Raw genomic sequence first — 22,424 nt, forward strand, 5'->3', positions numbered from 1 at the left:
TATGATATTTAATCGGTAAATGTTTTATCAAAGGGCTACTCTGATTCAGTTGTAACTCCTAAGCTAGGTCTGCCTTTGGGTTCTTACCATTTTACTACCGTCTACGTCGTCGTGGGTGTCATCGCTAGCACCGTTAGGTTCCTCTTGTTGTTCCCTTCCGCCCGATAACGTTATTATCTCCTGCACCGCCGTCGTTCGTAATCGGGAAGAGGGGAAAAGGTTGAGATTCGTAAAAACATCATCTCCAATGCTCCTTTTCATAAACCGACCTTAGAATGGGACTCCCTACATCGAAAAATGTAAGTCTGAAAATTTTGGTACAATTCCGGCCACCGGAGGTTGGCCCACATGCCACACGCGCCGCCACTACGCTTGTGGAAGATGTTTTTCTTGCATATCGGTTTAGAGGGTTGAATTGATTTAACTAAATCGATCCTGAACCAGTCTAACTGAACCAATTTTGAACTATTAATCGAACCTAAACTCGACCCATTAACCTGATCTGTTAACCCAACCCTTTGACCTAATCCATTGACTTTGATCGTTAACTTTTTTGATGACCCCTATATTTATATTTTTCGACGTTTCGAGCTCGTTTTCATAGTCTATTTTGTCAAATTCTGACCCGAAAGCCTCATTTTGCGTTATTTATCACTTTAAGTCATAAATATGTTTTGTAAATTATGAGATTTTGGACTCACTTTTTGGTATTATGTTCTGAAGATGATAATGTATCTTTACATCGCTCTTCAGTAGTTCCCGACCACCATCTTCAACTCAATTTGATTCTGCATGTACATCTTGAGATACGGTTACATCCCGAATGACCTAACATTATTGATAGTAGGAAGCTTAGGGCTTAAATGGTAATATTGAATTGATATAAATGTGTCCCCTTAACCCGTGTAGTATGCTGAATATTGTTTGGTTATTATATTATGTTATTTGTAAGTGTGTTCGTGTTCTGATTATATTTATCTATAACATGTCTGATTTTTGTTTGATGTTTTATCAGTATTAATTTGTGCATTGAAGTATTTATGTTATCTACATGGGATCCTCTATGGATGGTATATCCCTATCCTGTTTCTGTATGGGATCCTCTACGGAGGGTAATATCCCCATCATGTTTCTACATAGGATGCTCTACGGAGGGTAATGTATTTGTCCTGTTTCTGCATAGAATTCTCCATAGAGGATAATATCCACTTCTTGTTTCTGTTTGGGATCCTTTTTGGAGAATTGTTTCCCCATTCTGATTTTTGTTGAGTTCCTGCTTGGAGGTTAACTCAGATTCCTCTTCGGATGATAACATCTTCATTTGTTTTTTTTATTTATTCTCGGCTATCTTCGGAGGTTTGTAGTTCCTGTGCGGAAGATAATGTTCTTGTTATGTTAATCTAAAATAAAAGGTAAGGTTGTGAACTTCTGTTGTGGCATTCTGTTGGTAAATATATGAATTTTTTTATTCTAAATATTATTTTGTTTAGTAAATTAAACTTGAATTATTTATATTATCTAATTATATCTAAAGGACCCACTGAATTTTGTAGCTTATTCTATTTTAGTCTTCCTTTCTTTCTTCTTTTCTTTTTTTATAGGATCGATTTGGCTATAGGAGGTGAAGTATTGATTTCATATTGTAAGAGGTTATATATTATTTAAATATTATTCTCAGCCTAATGACATAAGTTTATCTATGATATTTTAATTGGTAAACGTTTTTCTTAAAAATGATTTATGAACGGGGCTATTATGATTCAATAGTAACTATTAAGTTAGGTCTAAGGGTTCCACTTTCAATTTGAGTAGTGAGAGTTAAAGGAGACTGATATATCTACTAGCAGTAGTCTCAAAAAAATATCAAATTAATTAGCAATAGCCATAGTCGTGTTCTATCATCTATGAAAACCAACTTGAGTCGAAACATTTCGAGTTCAATTTCAGGAAAGCGCAAACAATAGCTAAAAAATTAATGAAAAAAGATTAATTAAACTTTGCAGTAATAAACATTCAATTGTTTGAACCCAAATTTAGAAACATGAGAGCTTTAAGGTCTATTGAGAGTTGGTATTAACAGCAGCAACGGTAGAAACCATGGAATCTACACCACAAATATTGCGACCCCTGCAGATCTTGTAGAACCCATTCTCGCCCCAGTTTTGTCCCCATGAGTTCTTAATGATCCAGTATGGTTTTTCCTTCATGCGAACTGGTGCATACCCAGCCGAACCATACCCCACCAACAACACTCCATGATCAAGGCGTTTGGAGCATATGTATGGGCATGAAATCCCCCCAATGTAGGTCTGCATGTACACCGCATTGATAGCCACTGCGTTCAAACAAAACAACCAATAATTGAATTCCGTAAGCGAGAAACTAACCGGAACGAGATCAACATGACATAAATTATGCATAAGAAGATAATATTTACCTGCAAGAGGACCACTCTTGACAAGATTAGCAGCGATTTGATCCTCATCTAAAGAAACAACACTGAAGTTAGCCACCTTGGCAGCGATCTTGGTCTTGTCGAATTTGCAGGTCCCTCGATCAGTGCCGGTGTAAGGGTAGTCCTCCGCCGCATAAGTCCACCAGCTTTGAGAGTATACTCAAAAGCACTGTTCATTAGCCCACCATTGCATCCAGAATCACATGAACCTTTCTCTTCTGGATCACACTGCAAACCAAAAAGATTGCATGTAATGTGAAGTAAACAGCTGAAATTATATTTGATCTTTTATTATCATGTTCATCGATTCTTTCGTTTTTGGCAGCTTAAAATAGAAAAAAGAGGTTGAAAATGGAACCTCGTGATCGCAATCCACGAGCTGTTGTTCGCTGAGGCTCACGAGTTTTCCGGTTGCCAAAAAGTTAGCACCTTCCAAGGCTCCTGTTGTACTAAAAGACCAGCATGATCCGCATGAACCCTAATAACAAAACCCAGTATAAAATTCATAAATAAATTATATGAAATCAGAACTTATAAAATTGAAATTCTTTAGAAAAAAAGTAAGGACCTGGTTTTTGACGGGTGAAACAGCTCCTTTTTCTCTCCAGTCGAAATCTTCAGGCAAATTATCGGTAGGCAAAATCGGTGCCTCGGTCGCATCTTTAGGCAATCTCAATCTCCTTAATCCCAAATACGCCTTCCTGAACTCGCCCGGAGTCAAATCGGAGAACCGAGTCACCCCGTGAGTCGCAGATGGGTCAAGCTTCTGATGACGCGCCGCCCGTTTCAGGTTATACTGGAAAACCTTGAACCTATAATCGTGCTCCTCCTCTGACCCGTACGATTTCTTGAACCGGTCCTTGAAGAGCGAGAAGTGATGCACCGCCGTCAGCAGCGGTGGCTCGGCTCCATCGTGACCGTCCGTTACTTGCTCGATCAACGGATCAACTTGGAACCCCCCCGCGGAGAAAGTCTCCGTACAAATCACGCCAGCTAAGTAACAAGACAAAATAACAAACATCGAAAGAATGCGATATTCCATTCTTTTCTTCTTTCCTCAAACCGAAAGTTTTTATTTTTTAGGGAAACGGGGAACGAAGGCGCCTTATTTAAAGGCGGCGGAGGCACTAAAATTTTCAAAACTAACAGTCATGAGGGTGTTTTGGGTAATTTACAAGTTTCAATTTTAGTTTTACTTTTAAGTCCTTCTATCATGAGAAATTTTAAATTTAATCATTTGTAGGTTCAAATTAGTTATTTCGTTAAAACGATGGCACAAAATATATTTTTACTATTTACTGATTACACAATCAAGATGGTATAGAATTCTTAACTAACAATATAAATTTACATGACACTTAAAATCTTAATTTTAATTAAAAATATACAAATAAATTAATAGTAATAATTTAAGATTATTATTAATTCAGATCTTTCCATAATAATATAAGAGTAGTTGATCAAATTATTCTAGATTAAAATAAATAAATTATTTTGGATCAAAGTAAATGGATTAGTCAATTAAGTCTATAGTTAACACTTAAATCTAAGGTTTAAATCCTAAATAATCTATCGTAAAATAATAAGAAAAAAATTAAATTGGATTAGGAGGATCGTCACATAATGAGTTTTTGTAAAATTTGATCCGAAATATTCGATTAATAATCGGGCACAAGTGGTTAAATAAAAAAAAGTAAAGGGGTTAAAGTTTAAAATCTGTTTTAGTAGAAGGATTAAAATCATGATTACGCCATTTACAAAAGGTTGCTGAATAGCAAGGTAAGTTAGCTCCAATTGTAGAAAGACACGTGGAAGAGTGGAGTGCTGGAGTTGAATGGCGGTTGCTTTCAGGTTTTGGGCTGTTCTGTAACCGCCGAAAGGAAATTGAATTCCATGAAAATAGGGAAGATGCTGGATTAGGATTGGACCATTCGGGTTCGGTTCGGTTACTTTTGACAATATTTTGGGCTTTAATTTGACCATTCTTTTGATTTTGTTTGATCAGTGATGCCTGTAATAACCGTTTCAATAACGCCGTTATTTAAACGGTTTTGTCATCAGCTGTTTTGGAACTGTTGAGTTGGTTTTAGCGGTTAAAAGATATCCGGTATATTTTAAGATTTTGAGTTTTAACATGACGTCTGTAAAAATATTTTAATATTCATCATCAAATGGTTGAAATTTTTAAAATAAATATTATTTTATATACATTTTAGACTAAAAAATAATAAAACGAATAAAAGACAAGATATAGAATTTGACGGCAAAATCATGATACTTTACCTTGTCTTTTTTTTTCTGGACCAACAAACACTTGTTAATGCTTTTTATTTGATATTATAATATATTGTGATGACCGATGGGCCTATAATTGATCCCATTTTTCAATATATATGAATGAATTATTAGTTAAATATAATGAGAAATATATAGCTGAAATGGTAAATTTAATATAAAACCTAATAAGTTTCTAAATATTTAGGGTTTGTCATCAGAAACCACACAGAATAAAAAAAAATATGATAGTGTATTTAAATTTATTAATAAAATAAAAAAAATTAGATTTTGATGTTAAAATTTTGAATATTTGATTTTTATATTTTAGATTAACACAAATTTTAAAGAAAATATTATTACTATTATAAGATGAGACATCAGAAAAATCAATTTATGAACCTTAGTTCCCAATCAATTCTCTTTAATTAGAAATTAATTACTTAAGTGATGATCATTGTCGGTTGTCGTATACGGGAATCAATAAATCTCAAATATTATCATAAGATTTGAATTGACCCCCTCATTCAATTCATCCAATCATTCTAAAATATCTCTTTAAATCCATGAAATCATCTTAAAACTTCCAAAATTATTTATAATCTTACAAAATCATAGAATGGGTTCGAGCATTTAATTCAATTAATTGATGTTTGATTTTTTTGAAAGAACGTGGTCTCTGAATTTTGGAGCTTATTAAGTTATTCTTACTAATTTTACCTTATTTAAAAAAAAAACCTTTTAAATACTTCAATTTTCTTATTATTTCTCAATATGATCATATTACGATAATAAATAAATAATCCAAAGGAGGTTGAGGGGATATTCTTTTGTTTATCCCTACGCAATGGCTGCATCAAATGTAGAGTATATGCCATTGATATCAATAGAGATCCAAACTCAAAACTTGTTTTAACCATACAGAATATTCAACAGTATATCAAGTTACAAAGTCCACAGAATCGTTAACATAGTACAAAACTTGTATGGCAATTGCGTTAACATCAAAATGCTCATCTAATACTCTCATTTTACCCTAAAAGATGGATATGATTAAGATATGCTAAAAATTATTCATAACCTGTTAATGGTATTAATCTTGAAACCACCTTCTAAGCTTCTTAGAACATTGTTTTTCAGCCTCGGGTGTCGATTTTGGCCGAGAGAACTTTGATCTGTATTGTTCGATTAGCATATCGAGTTTATCCACCACATCTCTCCCTGATGGATCTTTATTCCTTCTTGGCCGTTTTCCTTTTGAATTCGCCTCTCCCTCCTCCCGCTTTGCATGCACTTGTCGCGTCCTCTCTTTTGGCTGAGGAATTGCTTCCACCTCTTTCGACTTTAATTTGCGGGTTTCCTTAACATTTGTTTCTACCTTTACAGAACTTCCAACAACAGACTTTTGGCCGGCTTTGCGACCGGGTTTATGATTTGATCCTTTCACCTTCTGATTGGAGCCTTCCAAATTTTCTTTCCAAGATGGTTTTGTCTTTTCACCGGTCAGTTTATGCTTTGGCTTCTTACTAGCTTGGCCTTCTCCAGTTGCAACTCTGTTTTCCATCTCAGCCTTGTTCAACTCTGAATGCTTCGTTGCCCTTTTCTCATCTCTAGATTTCCGTTTCCGTGATTTGTTAGGCTGATCGTCGAATGGATGTGATTTTTCTTTTTGCTGTGCATTGTTCAAATTATCACTAGCGTCTTGATGCTGAGCTTGTATCTTGGCTTTCCTCAGCTTCAATGTCTGCACATTATCGATGGAAAACTCCACTATTGGGCGATGCTCTGGACCAAATGTTTCTGCAAACAACAAATGACAATTTTAGATTATAAATAGAAAAAAAAACAATATAATTAACCTTTATCCCCCCCTGTAAGATATTGAGAAAAAAATGACAAATCTAGCATCAAAATTACAGCCATCATACAAATGAGATATAACAATAGGGACTTACCTGGATTATTGTTGAGAACCCTCAAAGCAACAAGTGCATGCTGATGTTCCGTAAACTCGACAAAGGCAACCCCACGCGACTGATTTTTAACAACAATCTTTCCCTTCTTCACAGTTTTCAAGAACTTGATCTGCATGTCAGAACGGGTAATATCAAATTTAAGACATAAGGCAGCACTCTATACATGCAGAAAACTATGTAACGAATTAAAGGGGAAAAAACACTTTAACAACAGATTATCAATTTTATCTAACCTGTCGTATTACAGGTTTTTGCTTTGTAGCTCGTGAGGTAACTGCATCAATACAAAGTTGTTTCAATTCATTTTCAGTCATGGACTTCGGCAAATTATATATAACAAGTCTTGTCCTCGAAACATGGAAATTCGGGGATTTGAGCTTGGTCATCTTTTTTTCATGTAACCTGGAAGGCATCCAAAGCGCCTTAGATTAAATATAAATAATATAGGAAAGTTAAGTTTCACAAGAGAACCAGCAAGACCATCAAGAACTATCATTATCGAGTTGCTTTCAAAAGTTAAAGCTAATTCAAGGATCTTGTAACATACTTGAATATTCTTTTTCATATAAAAAGATTAAATGTGAAACATTCAGAAAACAGCATCTACCTAACCTTGTCCTTAAACTACCATTCTGTTTTTACTATCCATTTAAATCATTCCTGGCGGAACAAACTTGTGTCAGTATCGGACTTATAATATCAGGGGAAATAAATAAAACTAATCCTTACATTTTGCGTTTTTCCATTTCACTGGACAAAACATCTTTAGCTGCTGGTGTCCCCTCAACTATAAGTCCTTCCTATTAAGTCATATAAACAAGAATGTCAAAACTATACTACAAGCACACTAAATTAATGGACATTCAATTATGTGTAAAGTAAAGCAACCTTTGCCAAGTACAGGTTGCGCTGGTCATGTTCCTCAGCTTTAGCCCTCTCCAATTCTTTATTATGTGCTGATTTCCGATCCAATGCCTTCAACACTTTGAGCTGCCTACCTTGAGAAAAATACCCAAACCAAATGCAGCATTTGCTGCTAAAACTGCTGCAACAGCAGAATCTATAGTTTTAAACTTGAGAAAACCAGTTCCTCTCGGTCGCCTGCCAGGGGAGCAAAAGAACAATAAGTATTACAGGTTTAAAGGAGTGAGACATAAAACATTTCAAACTATTTAGAGTCAATACTTGGTAACTGGATGGAGGACGGGAATAAAGGATTGCACTGCACCAAAGGCAGAGAACCTTTCTTTCACTTCTTTATTGTCGATGTCAAATGGAAGGTTGCTTATGAAAATTGTTCTCTGCAACTCATCTTTCGCCATCAGTTTCTTTGTTTTTGCCAGATTTTTCAGGTTTAATCACATCTGGTTCTATTGCAGATTCAACAGGTAACTTATCTTGCACATCGATGGTTTCATCTACATTCATCTCGTCTTTCCCGTTGGGCATAATGGCATCATCTTGGAGAGGAAGAGAATCCTTAGAAGAGGATGTCACCAAGCTATTCAGCACTTTCCTCGCAATGTCTACTTCCTTATCAAAATCCAGTACAATTGGTGTCCTTTCCATCTCTGATATATTCGAGTCATTTGAAGCAATACCATCATCACTATCATTGTCCCCACCTTCATCTTCCATATCGATACTACTACTATCAGTATCACTTTCCTTGTCAATTTTATTCAGCTGCCCTGTAAAGCCATAGCAATGATACACATATAGCCAAGTACAGATGAGAAGATGAAAATTTTACTAAAGAATTTATCAAGAAAATGGCATGACATAAAGCCAAGTACAGATGAGAAAAGGTGAAAAGAAACGCAACAATTACCAAAGCAAAGGCATAATATATATATGTGGAACATGACTACCTACTAAGCATAAATATATAGTATATCCCTACTGTATGTGCCGTGCTTGTGTGTGTGCGCTCACGCTTGCATGTGATACAAAAACAGACATAAATTACCAGAATATGTTTCAAGAAATCTCTAATCAATCACATGTGCTTATTTATTTGATAATTGATAAGGATGATTGATCCATAAGGTTAAGGTCACTCATTCAGCTCTGGGTGAAACAGCCAAAGGCTCAGAAGAAACAAGATAATAAATATCTTTGATGAGTATACAAATTTTAGTCAAGGACACAAACCATCATCTGAAGCAACAACAGAATTAGCGCCGGCACTGTAAAGTTTCTTCGGAACAGCCCAATCAACAGCTATTGGTCTTTTACAAAAAAAATTCCCATTGAACTTTTGAATGGCCTGAAAATGAAATATAATTGTAAAAACAGGTACCAGAAAAATTATCTATATAGCAAAAAAGGATAAACCAGAAATAGTACATTTTCTGCATCCTGTTTAGATGTGAATTTGACAAAAGCAAAACCCTTGGATAACCTGGGGAAAGGGGGGAAACCATGTGTATAAAATAAAAAATAAAGAAAATTAATTGACAAATTTAAATGATTTTCTAAGAAAAGAAGATACCCCGTTTCAGAATTTTGTGGAATAAATACATCCCAGACAAACCCTGCTGCTAAAAACATATCCTTTATCTCATTTAACTTAGCCTGCAACAATGTTGAATAAGCTAATTTAGAAGTTAGGCTTCGAGTTGCAAGTAGCAAAATCAACTATAGGGATAATCAAAATACACTGTTAGCATCAAGCAACCTTGAAAGGAAGATTTCTGATAATTAGCTTCCACTTTTGAGTCTTAGAGCCCTGGATCACAAGTACCAGAGAAAAATAATTAGATCTTAGATATAAAAAGTAAATAGTAGGAACTCAAAAACAATCATCTTATATAAATAAATAAAAGCACCACAGTTTTGTCATGGTTACTTTACCTCACCACCCAGCTGGCGTGCCCAAACAATGCCTCCATGTATCTCTTTCTGGTGTAACATTGCCACAGCATTACGAGCCAATTTGACGCTTGTGAAAAGCACTGCTGAAGCATCCATTTTGCATCCATCTTGTGCAAGACCTAGGAATTTTTTAATTTATGGCTTGCAATTATTCCACAACAATTAAAGTAATCCTCAAATAAAGACTTGGATTATCAATCAATTTCAATCCAGAAACCATATGTCATAGTTTTTAACAAAGTATAACTATTGACAAGTTTGGAATTGGAAGCACCATAATAACGCAATGTTACAGATTTTTGTGAATGGATATAAAGTATTCACAGAGAGGCATTACAGCAATAGTATATACACATGCAAATGACAAGCATGTAGAACAACATATGTCACAACTCACAACCAGCCTGCTTATATCATAAACCATTTCAACTGGTAATATTTTATAAAGAATATACTGTACAGTGTACACCAACAATGTCGAAAGTAGGAAATTTTCTAGTTCCCTATCAAATTATCCAAGGCGCTCTTCATAAATAACATTACTCTACTTCTGAACTTTCACTATTTCAGGTTTCGTAGGGGGTGAAAGAACAATTTGATTAAATTTTAGAAAAGGACACCTTTTTGCTTACCATGTTGTTTAAGCTCCTCTATTGGAACAGGATAGGTTACAGCACAGACAGTGCCAATCTCCTTTGCACGTCGATGGACATCTTCAGCCATCCCAGCATTATGAAGACCGCCAAATATAACAGTCCTAGCAACCCTTCATAACATAGAGAGGAGAAGAAAAGTCATGTCTTGATGTGTCAGAGAGTGAACAACATAATTCCCAAGTGAAAACCAAAAGTGTACTTAGCGAAATAAAAAACTAATTAAACTAAATATGCATAAAAACGAAAATAAAAAGAAGTGTGTTTTTAATATTATCAGAAAAAACATAAAGCATTCTAATGATTCATATCATGAGTGAAAATTAATTCAAAATTGCCTGCAAATAACTACATGATGATATTTTAGAAGTCCATATATCATTCTAGTTTTTACTAAATTAGCAATCAAATTTAGTACCTCTGCTTCTCTGAGCAATTCCCTTTATCAACTAGATCAGAACAAAGTGTTGCTGACTTTCTAGGTTGCACAGGTTTCTCTATATTTGCATTCAAAATATCAACAACAAAACAAGTCACTAATGAGAAATAACAACAAACTATTGTAATTGAATAACATAAAAGCTTTTGTAACCTAATTTCGGCAGGCTCGAACCATGCTCTTCTACAGTTGAGGTAAGACAACCATCGTCATTCTTTGTATTGGTCGCATCATCTGAGACAACCAGTAATTAACATCCAGATAACACATGCATACAATTCCACAGTTATTCTGAAATAGCCAAACCTTGGGTTGTCTTTGACCGCCGTTGCTCCAATGGAGCACGGTGCATTGCATATTTAACTGCAATTTTTCGACCTCCTACAGAAGAACCATTCTTCAACTCAATAGCACGGTTGGCATCTTCAGCAACAGCACTTCCAAAGTGACGCAAACACAGAGAAAAAGGTAAAGAAGAAAGTTAAACCCCAAACGAAGCATGAAAATTCAGCCCAACCAAGAGCCCTAAAACTCTGAAACGAAAAAAAGTAATAGCGTAAAAAAAAGATTCAAATGGACCTCAATTTTAACTTACAATTGAACGAAAGCGAAGCCACGATGTTCAGTTGACCCTATGAACAAAGAACACATTAGTATGTTTATCAACAACTGATTAAAATCACGATGAACAAATCAAATTAAAACCATACCTTTCTTTGTAACCATAAAACAACGCCTAATCGGACCGACATCGCTAAATGTTTCTTCAAGCTGGAAGGAAAAAAACCATTTACTACTATTTTAATTTCTATATATACAGAAAAGAATCTAAGACATAGTTCTCAAGCATAATTTCCAGAAGGGGACACCTGAGAGTTGGTGAAAGAGTAAGGCAAGTTGGTGACGAAGACGGTGGAAGGTGAGTGTTCGGATTCGGGTCTTTTGTCGAACCTCTTGTTTTTCCCCATTGATGGATGGTTTGGCTGCGGAGGAAGTGGAATGGAAAACTTTCGAACCTAGAACCCAAAGCATGTTCTCTTTGTATAAAGCGTATGGGGGGTTTAAAATTTTATCCGGGTCGGGCATAAAAATAGATTAGGGTTCTCTCTGTACGAATTTAAGGCCCAAAATACGTTATGATCCCTGTATTATTTATGGGCCTACTTTTGGATCCACAGGGCTGCTTCTATAAACTTGATTAACCCGAGAACGTTTTCAAATACGAATAGAAAAAAAAGATGTTGTTAATGTTTGAATAAGTAATTATTTTATTTTATTTTTTACTTTTTTATTTTTATAGTATTTTGATTTTTTATATTTTATTTTAAATTAAAAAAATCCCTTCATGGATGAAAATTATTAATTAATAAATTTTTTTATTAATCTATGATAAATATAAGACATTATATGTTCAAAGATAACTCTCAATTATTTAACATTAAATGCTCACACCCTTAGTATTTTTGGGCTCGAATCCGGACCCTTAAAAAAATAATAACAATATATTTACTACTAAGATCGTTTAATTCATACTAGTTAACAAATAATCATTGCTTCAAAATAAGATTTTTTTTATCTTAAAATGAAACATTGGCTGAACCAAAACAAATAGCTAAAATAAAAATAAAACATTACAATTTATACCTAATAAATATCAAACTCTAAACTCAAATAAGATAGACCACGTTAGAATAGATAAATTTTATAACATAAATCGTATATAATCTATATATTAAAGAATAAATTCACAAATAAAACACTTATCACAGTTTTAGGGTGCTTGTAGTTTGATCACCTAATTTTTAAAAATTATAATATGATCATCAAAATTTTAGTTCGTTTATAGTACGGTTCTAATATTACCTCTTGTTAGTTTTAGCTAACGCGGAATGTTACCTCCCGTTATATTCTTCTTCTTCTTTTTGCAGAAATAGAAAAAAAAATCAATGGAGAGAACAACACTTCTCCGCTCTCTCGCGTGTTCATCACTCGCTTGCAACAAATTCCTTTTCTCAACTCCCAAACACTCTCGCTTGTTTCTGTCCAAATCTGTTCTCGCTTGCACGGATTCAAGAAAGTATCTGAGGAGTTCATTTGAAGAGTGTAAATCAAAAGCTGTTCTTTTCAAGCATAAAAAAAAACTAGAGCAGAGGGTTTATCTGTTTCAAACAGTGACGAGAACAAGGCTTTCGATATTTTTTTTCCCGAACTCCACTGTAAGTTCTTCATTATTTCACTTTAAAAAAATATGAATTGAGAATTTAGTAAAACTTGAGCTTGCTGCTTCGGCCGACTACATTAACTGGTGTGCATGATGTTATTGAGAAAATAGTCAGAATAAAGATGCAAGACCTTGATGTTTAGAAAACTATTATGTGATGATTTGAATCAAAGAGTTGCACAAGTTATTATGACTTGTGCTTTGTGGTTGGTGCAGAAAGGATTCCACTAGAATTCCTCACATCTTGGAACATAGTGTATTTATTATGTGGTCAGGGTCATGACTAGGTTGTTGGAGGACCTGTGTAAATTCTTGTAAAGGGATATTTAGATCTCGAACTTATTTTGATCAAAATGAAGAAAAAAAAATACAGTTGTATTAAACTGAGCAGACCCACTTGCATATTGTTTTTCCCAAAAATAATTTTACTTGTTAACGAGATTCGAATATAGGATCAACAAAGTCATGGGCTCAATGATCTAACCACTACTGTATACCTATTTTTCTGCTTTTTAATGACAACAACTAATAGATATACTCTATTTCGGGACCCTATTTTTTGAGGCCCTGCGTCGTCGCGCACTGTGCACTGGCTCAGCCACGCCCCTGTATGTGGTAGTTTGAAAAGTATTCCCTTCAAAAGAAGGAGGAGGAGAAGAAAGAAGAAAACACGAGGTAACGTGCCATGTCAATTAAAACTAACAGAGGTAATGTCAGGGAGCGCACTGCAAGCGAACTAAAAGTTTGATGATTGCAAATTTCAAAAGTTAGATGACCAAACTGTAAAAAATACCTAAAATTTTAGGAATTATTTGTAAACTTTACCCTTAAATTAATTATCAATATACCTCATAATAATCCATAATCCATTAATACAATTTATATTTACAAAGCGATAGCTGACTTTTACAGGACCCATTCAGTCTGTTGGTGTGATGATTATCCTATCCAAATTATTAATAGTTGATTAATCACGTAATCAAACTTTAAACGTGTCGATTAATGATTATACGGTTTGCCAAAATAAGACAAGTTTTGGTTTACATTTGTTAAAAAACTTCTTTGAATTTAATCACGTCACCACATATTGTATATACCGGCATTTTTCAAACCCTGGGTTTTCAGCAATTATTTTTATAATTTATTTATGAAGTTTGGATTTTGATTAAATTTAATGAATAAAATAATTTGTTAGTTTCTTGTTGATTACGAAAATTAATTTATAATGTTGTAGAATTCATAAACATTTTAAATTGATTTTTAGGATAATACGAAAATTTAAATTATTGGATTGATGTCACCTTCTAATGCAAAAGAATTGCATACAATTAATATATGCAATTCTTTTGCATTAGAAGGTGACATCAATCCAATAATTTAAATTTTTAATATTTTTATATTTGTTGAAATTTGAAGGAAAATAAAATTAGCACTTGACATTACAAATATCACACGAATAAAATATAAAAAGCTTATCATAAACGTATTTTGTTAAATAATAAAAAAAGCAAAGTGTTTTTCAAGATAATATTGTCAATTACATTAAATGAATATATAAAATATTTATATTGATGTAAAATAAACAATTAGAATTTTTCAAGCGGAGATAACGAGTTTCATACAAATTTATTTTAACTTATATGACGAGTTCTATTTTTTAAAACATATTTTAAGGAACGCATCACATCCACATGACAAATTCCACGTACATTGTAACAAATTATTCAAATCCTAAAATAATTCCTAAATACCCTCAACTTTTTAATTATTTTTCGTACACATTATTCTCAAAATTTAAGCTCATTAACGAGTCAAATAATTTATATTATTAACTATTTTAATTAAAATGTTGATAGTTTTTTCTCCTTGAAAAAATTTCATCCAATACGCACAAAGGTATAATGATAAAATTAATCCTCAGTGTTTATTCAAATAATTGTTTTGGCCATTATTTTTAAAACATTTTATTTCAATATTTTAATTTTGATAAAAGTAACTCTTATTGGATGAAAAACTTTAGTTGACCGGTCATTAATGTGTTATTTGCATATGTGATTAATTAGTGGCATAACACATCACTTTAGGTGATATAACCTATGTCACGCCATCACTTTGGTGACGTGGCATGTGTCGTGTCATTAATTAAGCTCATTTGAACATAGTACGTTAGAGATATGAATTGATTGTTAATTAACTAACAATTTCCATTTAATATGAATTATTTTAACCAATATTTAAAATATTATGGGTTAAAATGCTTCAAAAAACAATTGGGACTAAAGTGACTATTTAAATAAATGTTTGAAGACTAATTTTTTCATTAGACCCAAAAAAAGATCATGTTAACAAGATGAATTAGAGCTCAAAAGAGATATTCTTAAGAAAAAAAAACATCAACTATTTGTATTAACAAATAATCCTTTTGTACAGAGACCTAATATCTTCTCTTAACAAAAACAGGTTATTGCACTCATTTATATTAACAGCTTCCATATCAAACACTTGGCCACCAGAATACTTGTTCTACTCAAACCACATCTTTGCGATTAATTCCTTCTTGAAACAGGTAGCATGATCCTCTTCTTCAGGAGAATCTCCGGCTATCAGTCTATATAAATACACTTTCTGCTTTTGTCCAGGGCGAAATGCACGGCCTATGGCTTGTCGGGTCACAGATGGATTAAGATGAACATCCAACATAATAATTCGTGATGCCCCGACCAAAGAAATTCTCTCTCCACAAGCCTTGATAGATCCAAAGAAAACTCTAGCATCGGGAGAGTTGTTGAAGAGATCCATCGACAATTCCCTTTGTTCATTACTTGATTCACCAGTGATTGAGAAAATCTCAGTTCCTGGATGCCAACCCTTCATTTTCACAGATAATCTCTCTAAAAGTTTCAAGGGGATGAGATACTGACTAAAAACAAGGAGCTTCTCACAGGCTGACTTATATAAATTTAACATATTGAGAAAAAACTTTGCTTTGGCTCCTTCTTTGATACCTTACTTGTCTAACAAGTCATCCATCTTGTTATCGATATTATCATCAGTCGTGTCGGACTTCTCCGAGAAAGAACCCAGTTTAGGATGTAAGAGCACTACCAACAGATGAAATATTGAACCTCCTTCGTTATTAACTTCTGAACTTCATCCATCTGTCTGGAACTAAGACCCAGCACAACGGTGAAATCAACAAGTCCAGGAAGCTCATCCAAAAAATCACCTTTTTAGTAATAAGAACTTTGCTGGTCATCTCACGTAGATCATGTATGACCGAGACTTTCCTCTCAAAGTTTTCATCCTTCTGCAAAGTGTGCTCCACCGAATCGTAAAAAGCTGCATCTGCTCCAGCTTTGAACTGTTTCCTCCCACCATGTATTTGTACCTTGCTCATTACCCTCCTCATTATTAATTTCGAAGAATCTGACCTCAGAAACTTCTGCCAAACAAGGTTCAATATGTTAAACACCTCTTTGACATGATTTTGGTAGAGAGTTCCTGAAAGTACAACTTTTGGAGGTGTTTGAACCTTTGCAAGGGATTGTAACACATCAGTGTTTTCGTTCCTCAGTGTGTGGCCTTCATCCAAAATTAGACTTGAAGGTGCTTTGAGCAGTATCTCCTGGAAAGAAACGGAAGTTGGGTCATTTCCACCATCACAAATTACAGTAGCGAACTGCTTGCACCCCAGAAAAAGGATACTCTTGTTCCCAACCCACTGCTTCAGCACCTCTAAGCTTTCACAGAATAAAAATCAAGCTGTTGAATATCCTCTACTTGCCACCTTAGGAACTCCTTTTCCCATGTAGCCAAGATACCTTTCGGAAGAACTAGTGGTTTAGCTTGTGGATATTTGGCAAGGAAACTTTGCATGAAGCTGATTATCATAAGCGTCTTTCCAGATCCAGGTGCATGGGCCAAGATGCAGCCCCCAGGATTCTCTGTTACCAAATTGCTCAGCAGGAAATTAAAGCCCTCTAATTAATGAGGTTTCATATGTCTTGGATGAGCAGCTATGTCAATTACTGTTAAATTACCTTCAGACAACTTAATTCCAACAGTTTCAGTCGGCTCTCTATATTTGGCATTCCGTCCTTCTACGGCGTAAGTGCGTGTACTCTTTTTAACCTGAATACACAAAAAGACGATGAAATTTTCAGCCAGGAACTGAGCGGATAAGGTACAAAAGAGTGAGATGAATGATCATAAGATTGATATACCTTGTTAAACTGAACCTCAATTATGGTCTCAATTCCTCTATCAATAACTCCAAAAATGCGACACACGTAACCAATATCATCCTTCAATACAAAAGAATGGTCACAATCCTCATCTTCTGACATCAGTTCACTTGAAAGATCCTCAAAACCCTCCTACCAAAACATTGCAAGTCATAATGAACATAGGAGATACTTGTTATGGGATAATTAATTGCCTGAAGTTCAATAATTGTAACACGTTAATAATGATTCTAATATGTAAAAAAGAGGTTTCTTATTCTACATGAAGGAGGGAAGCATGAATTATGTGTTATGAACTCTTATCCTACCACCATCTTTCATGAACACTATGCTGGTAAGTAATATCAAGCGCAAACGAAGTTAGACATGGTACTAATTCCATATAGTAAAATTATATGTTTATGAACTCAGATATTATGGGTTTTGCTCGGTAATTTTTTTCCACTCACAATTGGAATCAGACCAAGATAACAACAGATCAAAACAAAACCAAAATGTTTGCACAAGTGTTATGCCAAAACTGAGAAGCATAACATTTGACGACATCTAGACACAAATTTAATTCTAAAAAGGGCACCCCCCATCACTTTTTTAAAAGCAATTTAATATTAGTGAATAACTGAAAGAAGACAATTGGTTTCCACCAATTACTTCTCAAAAGTCAGAAATACCTTGGAAATCTCTAATGCCATTGACATCTGGCAAATATCTCCTAAACCATCATCCACATTCTCACTTTGAGTATCAGCATCTTCTTCAACACCAAGGTAAACACCTTCATCCTTCTTGAGATCAGTTTCACTGGTTAGACTAACATTTTCTTTCGGATTACTTTTGTTACTGCTACACTCCCCAACCTGAAACACATCAATTACACCAATCACATTAAGATTGGATAAAAATAAAATAAACATAAATCATACACAAAGAGCTTGAAAACAATAGCCATTATACTCAAAATACACTCACATATGAGTATTTTATAAGCATTAACTCGAAACACCTATAATCAATCGTTAATATAACAGTAACATTGAACATATCCCCAATATGATTGAGATGAAACTGGCAAACAAATTAAGAGAAAAAAGTAAATTAGACAATATATTTGCACCACTTACTAGTGGATATGTGGTTAATTTCCTCTCAACAAAAGTCTGTTTAAATATTTAGCCTCTTAGACCTTGATATGCACCCACAACTTTCTAAAGTACAAATTTTCTCCCATGTCGTCCTATTTGACCCTTTTAACATGCAGAACAAGTGAGGAAGAAACATTGGTCCCCAGGCTTCACTTCAATTTTCTTAATCCCATACTATACCGTTTCAATGAGGGACGGGGAAAAACTTTGTCAAAAATGGAAAGACTAAACACTTACTCACTCTATCTTCCTCACAAGCATACATACAAACAGGAAGAGAATTTAATATTTATTCATGGGCACTGGTGAAAGAATATCCTCAAAGGCTAATCATCAAACCTTGAAAGGGCCTAGAGATAAGCTAAAGATGATGACAAAGAGCCAATATAAATATTTGAATGCCATATTTGCCCACTTTCTTGTTGGGTGAATGAGGGTTGAATTAAATCATTATTATACATAAAAGAACTAAAACATAAAGGCATATAACTTTGAACATGTAAATTCAACTAATCAAAAAATAGGAATATAAAGTCAATGTTCGTAGCGAGTTTTATGTCCCTATTTCAACCTTGAAATGCACAACTCAAAATATAAATATGTGCACAAGAACATACCGGTTTCTCCTTCGAGGAAGGCTTACTCAATACAATTTCCTGAAAAGGGTGCAGAGGCCTCAGATTTTTGTTGTCTTCATCCTTGGTATCAATTTCTCTGGTTAAACTAACATCTTCTTCCAGGCAGCTTCTGTTACTCATAGACTTCCGGACCTGAAACAAACCAATCGCACCAATCAAATTAAGATTGGATAAAAATAGAATAAAAAACATGAAACATATACTTTAGAGGTTGAAGACCATAACCATTTTACTTTAAATATACTAGAGTATTTTATAAGTAATAACTCAACAGATCTATAATCTACTATTAAAATAACAGTGACATTGAACATCTCCCCAATATGAATGAGAAGAAACTAGAAAATAAATAGAGAAGAAACTAGAAAATAAATAGAGAAAATTTTGAAAAAGACGATCACAGATATTTGCATCGCTTAGTAGTGTACTATATTGTTAATTTCCTCTGAACAAAATTATATTCAAATGGATGGATTTAATCTCTTAGACCTTGATGTGCATCCACAACTTTCTAAAGTTCAAATTATCACCAGTGTCATTTCATTTTGCTTCATCTCAGACCATGTCGTTCGATGAGGAACAGGAAAAAAACTTCTTTTTTGTCAAAAGTGGGAAAACCAAAAACTTAAATCTCTCTCTATCTGAAGAACACATACAAAAAGGAAGATGATCTAATATTTTATTCATGAGAACTGGCGTAGGATTCCATGGTTGTCCTCAAAGGCTATATTCATTAAAACCTGTAAAGGCCTAGAGAAAAACTAAAGATAACTAAAGAGCTAATGTAAATATTTGAATGCTGTATAAAAGAACTAAAACATAAAAGCTTATAACTTTGAACCTCGAAATATGCAGAGTAAACAAAAAGTTTTTCTTTTTTTAAAAAAAATTATAAAACTAATATCTGTAAATTAAACTTTTCATAAAATATACATGTGCTTTTCATATAAATATGTGTAAGAGAACATACTGTTTTCACCTTGGAGGGTAATATCCCAGATGGTTTCTTCAATAGAGTTTCCTGAAAAGGGTGCAGAGGCCTTGGATTTTTGTTGTCTTGATCCTTCTTGAGACCACTTTTACTGGTTAGACTAACATTTTCTCTCAAGGAACTTCTGTTTCTCATAGACTCCCCAGCCTGAAACAAATCAATCACGCCAACAAAATTAAAAGTAGAATAAAGAACATGAAACATACACTTTAGAGCTTGAAGACTATTGCCATTGAGCTCGAAGTACCCTCACCTACGAGTATTTTATAAGTATTAACTCAAAAGACCTATAATCAAACATTAGTATAACAGTGATATTGAAAATGTCCTTAATTGGATGGAGATGAAACTAGTAAATAAATTAAGAGAAAAATCTGAATTAGACAATAAAGTACATTTGCATCCCAAGTAGTGGATTATGTGGTTAATTTTCTCTGAACAAAATAAAAACTTCTGCAGGTTAAATTGGGGTCCTATGGCTTCCCTCGACAATTGATTTTCATTATATATTTTTCATTACAAAAAGGTTACTCGACATATAAATTATTTTTAAATGGATGATTTAGCCTCTTCCACCAACACATGCATCCACAACTTTCTAAAGTTAAATTTCTCTCGTGTCATCTTGCTTGACCCTTTTAACATTCAGAACAAGAGATGACGAGACATTAGTCCCTTAGCTTCATTTCATGTTGCTCCATCTCAAACCATGCCGTTAGGTGGGGAAGGGACAAAACTTCATTTTTGTCAAAAAATGCAAAGACTCTAAAAACTTAATCTCTCATTATTTCTCACAAAAACAAATACAAACAGAAATATCATAATATTTGAATACAAACAATTATAAATCATCCATCCATATTTTTAAAAGGAACAATTATCCATCTTTAATTTAAAGCAAATAATACAAACGAAGATCATCGTATACCGAAAGATCAAAATGCAGCATTCAAATAATTTAAAAGGAAGATGAATGCAAACACCATTCATATTTTTAACACACTAAACTATCCATCGTCTTCAAATTTAAATCCAAAACAATTATAAACACATCATTTTATATAAGAGGAAACATATTTTTAAAATTTAAAAGGAGATAAATCTATAAAATTCTAAAAACTAAAATATATTATTAATATGAAATACAAAATAAATATCTAAAATATATAATCACTTAAAATTTTCAGAATTAAATGCCAGAGTCCCTCCAATCCATCTTTGTATCGAACTAAGAGTAAGACACTGTCAACCAAATATCATTAATTTTGTTATGCATCGTCATCAAATCTAAATCCAAAACAATTATAAATGCGTTCAACTTGTAATCTCCATAAATGTGTTGAATCATATACGGGAAGAATGATTTTCTTTGTTAGGATCAAATTATAACGACGAAAACAAATTATCAATAAAAAATATAAAAATATATAAAATATATTGAAATTTTCAGAAGAATAGACTATCCATGCTTCCCCCTCGTCCATCTCTATATTGAAAAAAGACACTGTCAACCAAACATCATTAACTAAACATCGGCGATTATATATGTAATACCGTTTGAGCTTCCGTAGTTTGTCGGCGTTACCGGCAATGGAGGCTCCATCAGATCAGATCAGATCACTATAACCAGAGTATGAAACCCTAAATTTGAAGAAATATCAATACAAAACTTGAAATTGATTCGCTCTTACATTTTACTGATTAAAGCAAAGAAATAAAGAGGAATAAAAAAGGATGAAAATTTAAAGCTTCAAGGTACAAAATCTGTGCTACATACTTATATATCTACACAGGTGGCGTGTGGGGATTTGGTAATAGTTGTCGCTCTGCAGCTTTTCACCGTGGGCCAATAATAAAGTAACACGTTGCGAGTCCATAACGGATTGTACGGCATACTGCGTACGGAGCGAAAAGTTTTAGGTCTAATTACGAATCTTAGTCTCTGTATTATGGCAAAAATTAGAGATCTGAACATTCTGTTATGATTTGGAGTAACTTATTCCCTTTACTTTTCTAATGTTATTCATAGGTTCAGACTGATAACACCATTAGTTATTGTTATTAAATTGATGTTCAGGGATGGACCTAGGCGAGGGCAAGTGGGGCGATCGTCCCTACGGGTGGAAACGAGTCGGGGCAGGGACGGTTTTGCATTACCCAATCCGTTCCTAACACTTGTGGGTAAGGTTTTGAGAATCTTCATTATATGTTTCGGGGATTTTTTTGTCCCCATATCCATCCCTTACGGATCTATGCGGGTTTAGGTTAATCTTCATCCAAAAAATAAACAAAACATTTTTGAAATAAATACAATACCTAAAATTTATAAGATATATTAATTGTCTCAAATTTGTCTCTATTTATAATATGAAAGTTTCAAACATCAATATTCTTCTAACACCCAATATATATGTACAATCTTAATCATTTTCAATCTCAACAAATCAATGTATATTAAATGAGAAAAGATTTAAACTTCAATTTTAGTTCATTTGAGATGTAACAGTGGCAATA

General features: G+C 33.8%; 1 protein-coding gene and 2 pseudogenes across 1 annotated transcript; all 3 read right to left on the minus strand.

The window, feature by feature from the left end:
• Positions 1–1,972: 1,972 nt before the first annotated feature.
• LOC120184582 lies at positions 1,973–3,512 on the minus strand (annotated as a pseudogene).
• Positions 3,513–5,715: 2,203 nt separating this feature from the next.
• On the minus strand, positions 5,716–11,701 carry LOC120184591 (RNA-binding protein 28-like). The gene is given in 20 exon segments (XM_039189015.1): positions 5,716–6,529; positions 6,685–6,814; positions 6,939–7,107; positions 7,435–7,505; positions 7,594–7,706; positions 7,709–7,806; positions 7,891–8,018; positions 8,020–8,396; positions 8,860–8,974; positions 9,055–9,109; positions 9,200–9,282; positions 9,386–9,436; positions 9,562–9,701; positions 10,215–10,348; positions 10,654–10,732; positions 10,828–10,908; positions 10,981–11,111; positions 11,270–11,306; positions 11,385–11,445; positions 11,544–11,701. Coding segments are annotated over 20 exon segments (2,859 nt in total). The 5' UTR covers positions 11,643–11,701; the 3' UTR covers positions 5,716–5,822.
• A 3,600-nt stretch (positions 11,702–15,301) lies between these two features.
• Positions 15,302–21,513, minus strand: LOC120184546 (annotated as a pseudogene).
• Between the last annotated feature and the right edge of the window lie 911 nt (positions 21,514–22,424).

Source organism: Hibiscus syriacus, unplaced genomic scaffold (genome assembly GCF_006381635.1).
Source record: "Hibiscus syriacus cultivar Baekdansim isolate YM2019G1 unplaced genomic scaffold, ASM638163v2 tig00003918_pilon, whole genome shotgun sequence".
Classification (NCBI taxonomy): Eukaryota; Viridiplantae; Streptophyta; class Magnoliopsida; order Malvales; family Malvaceae; genus Hibiscus; species Hibiscus syriacus.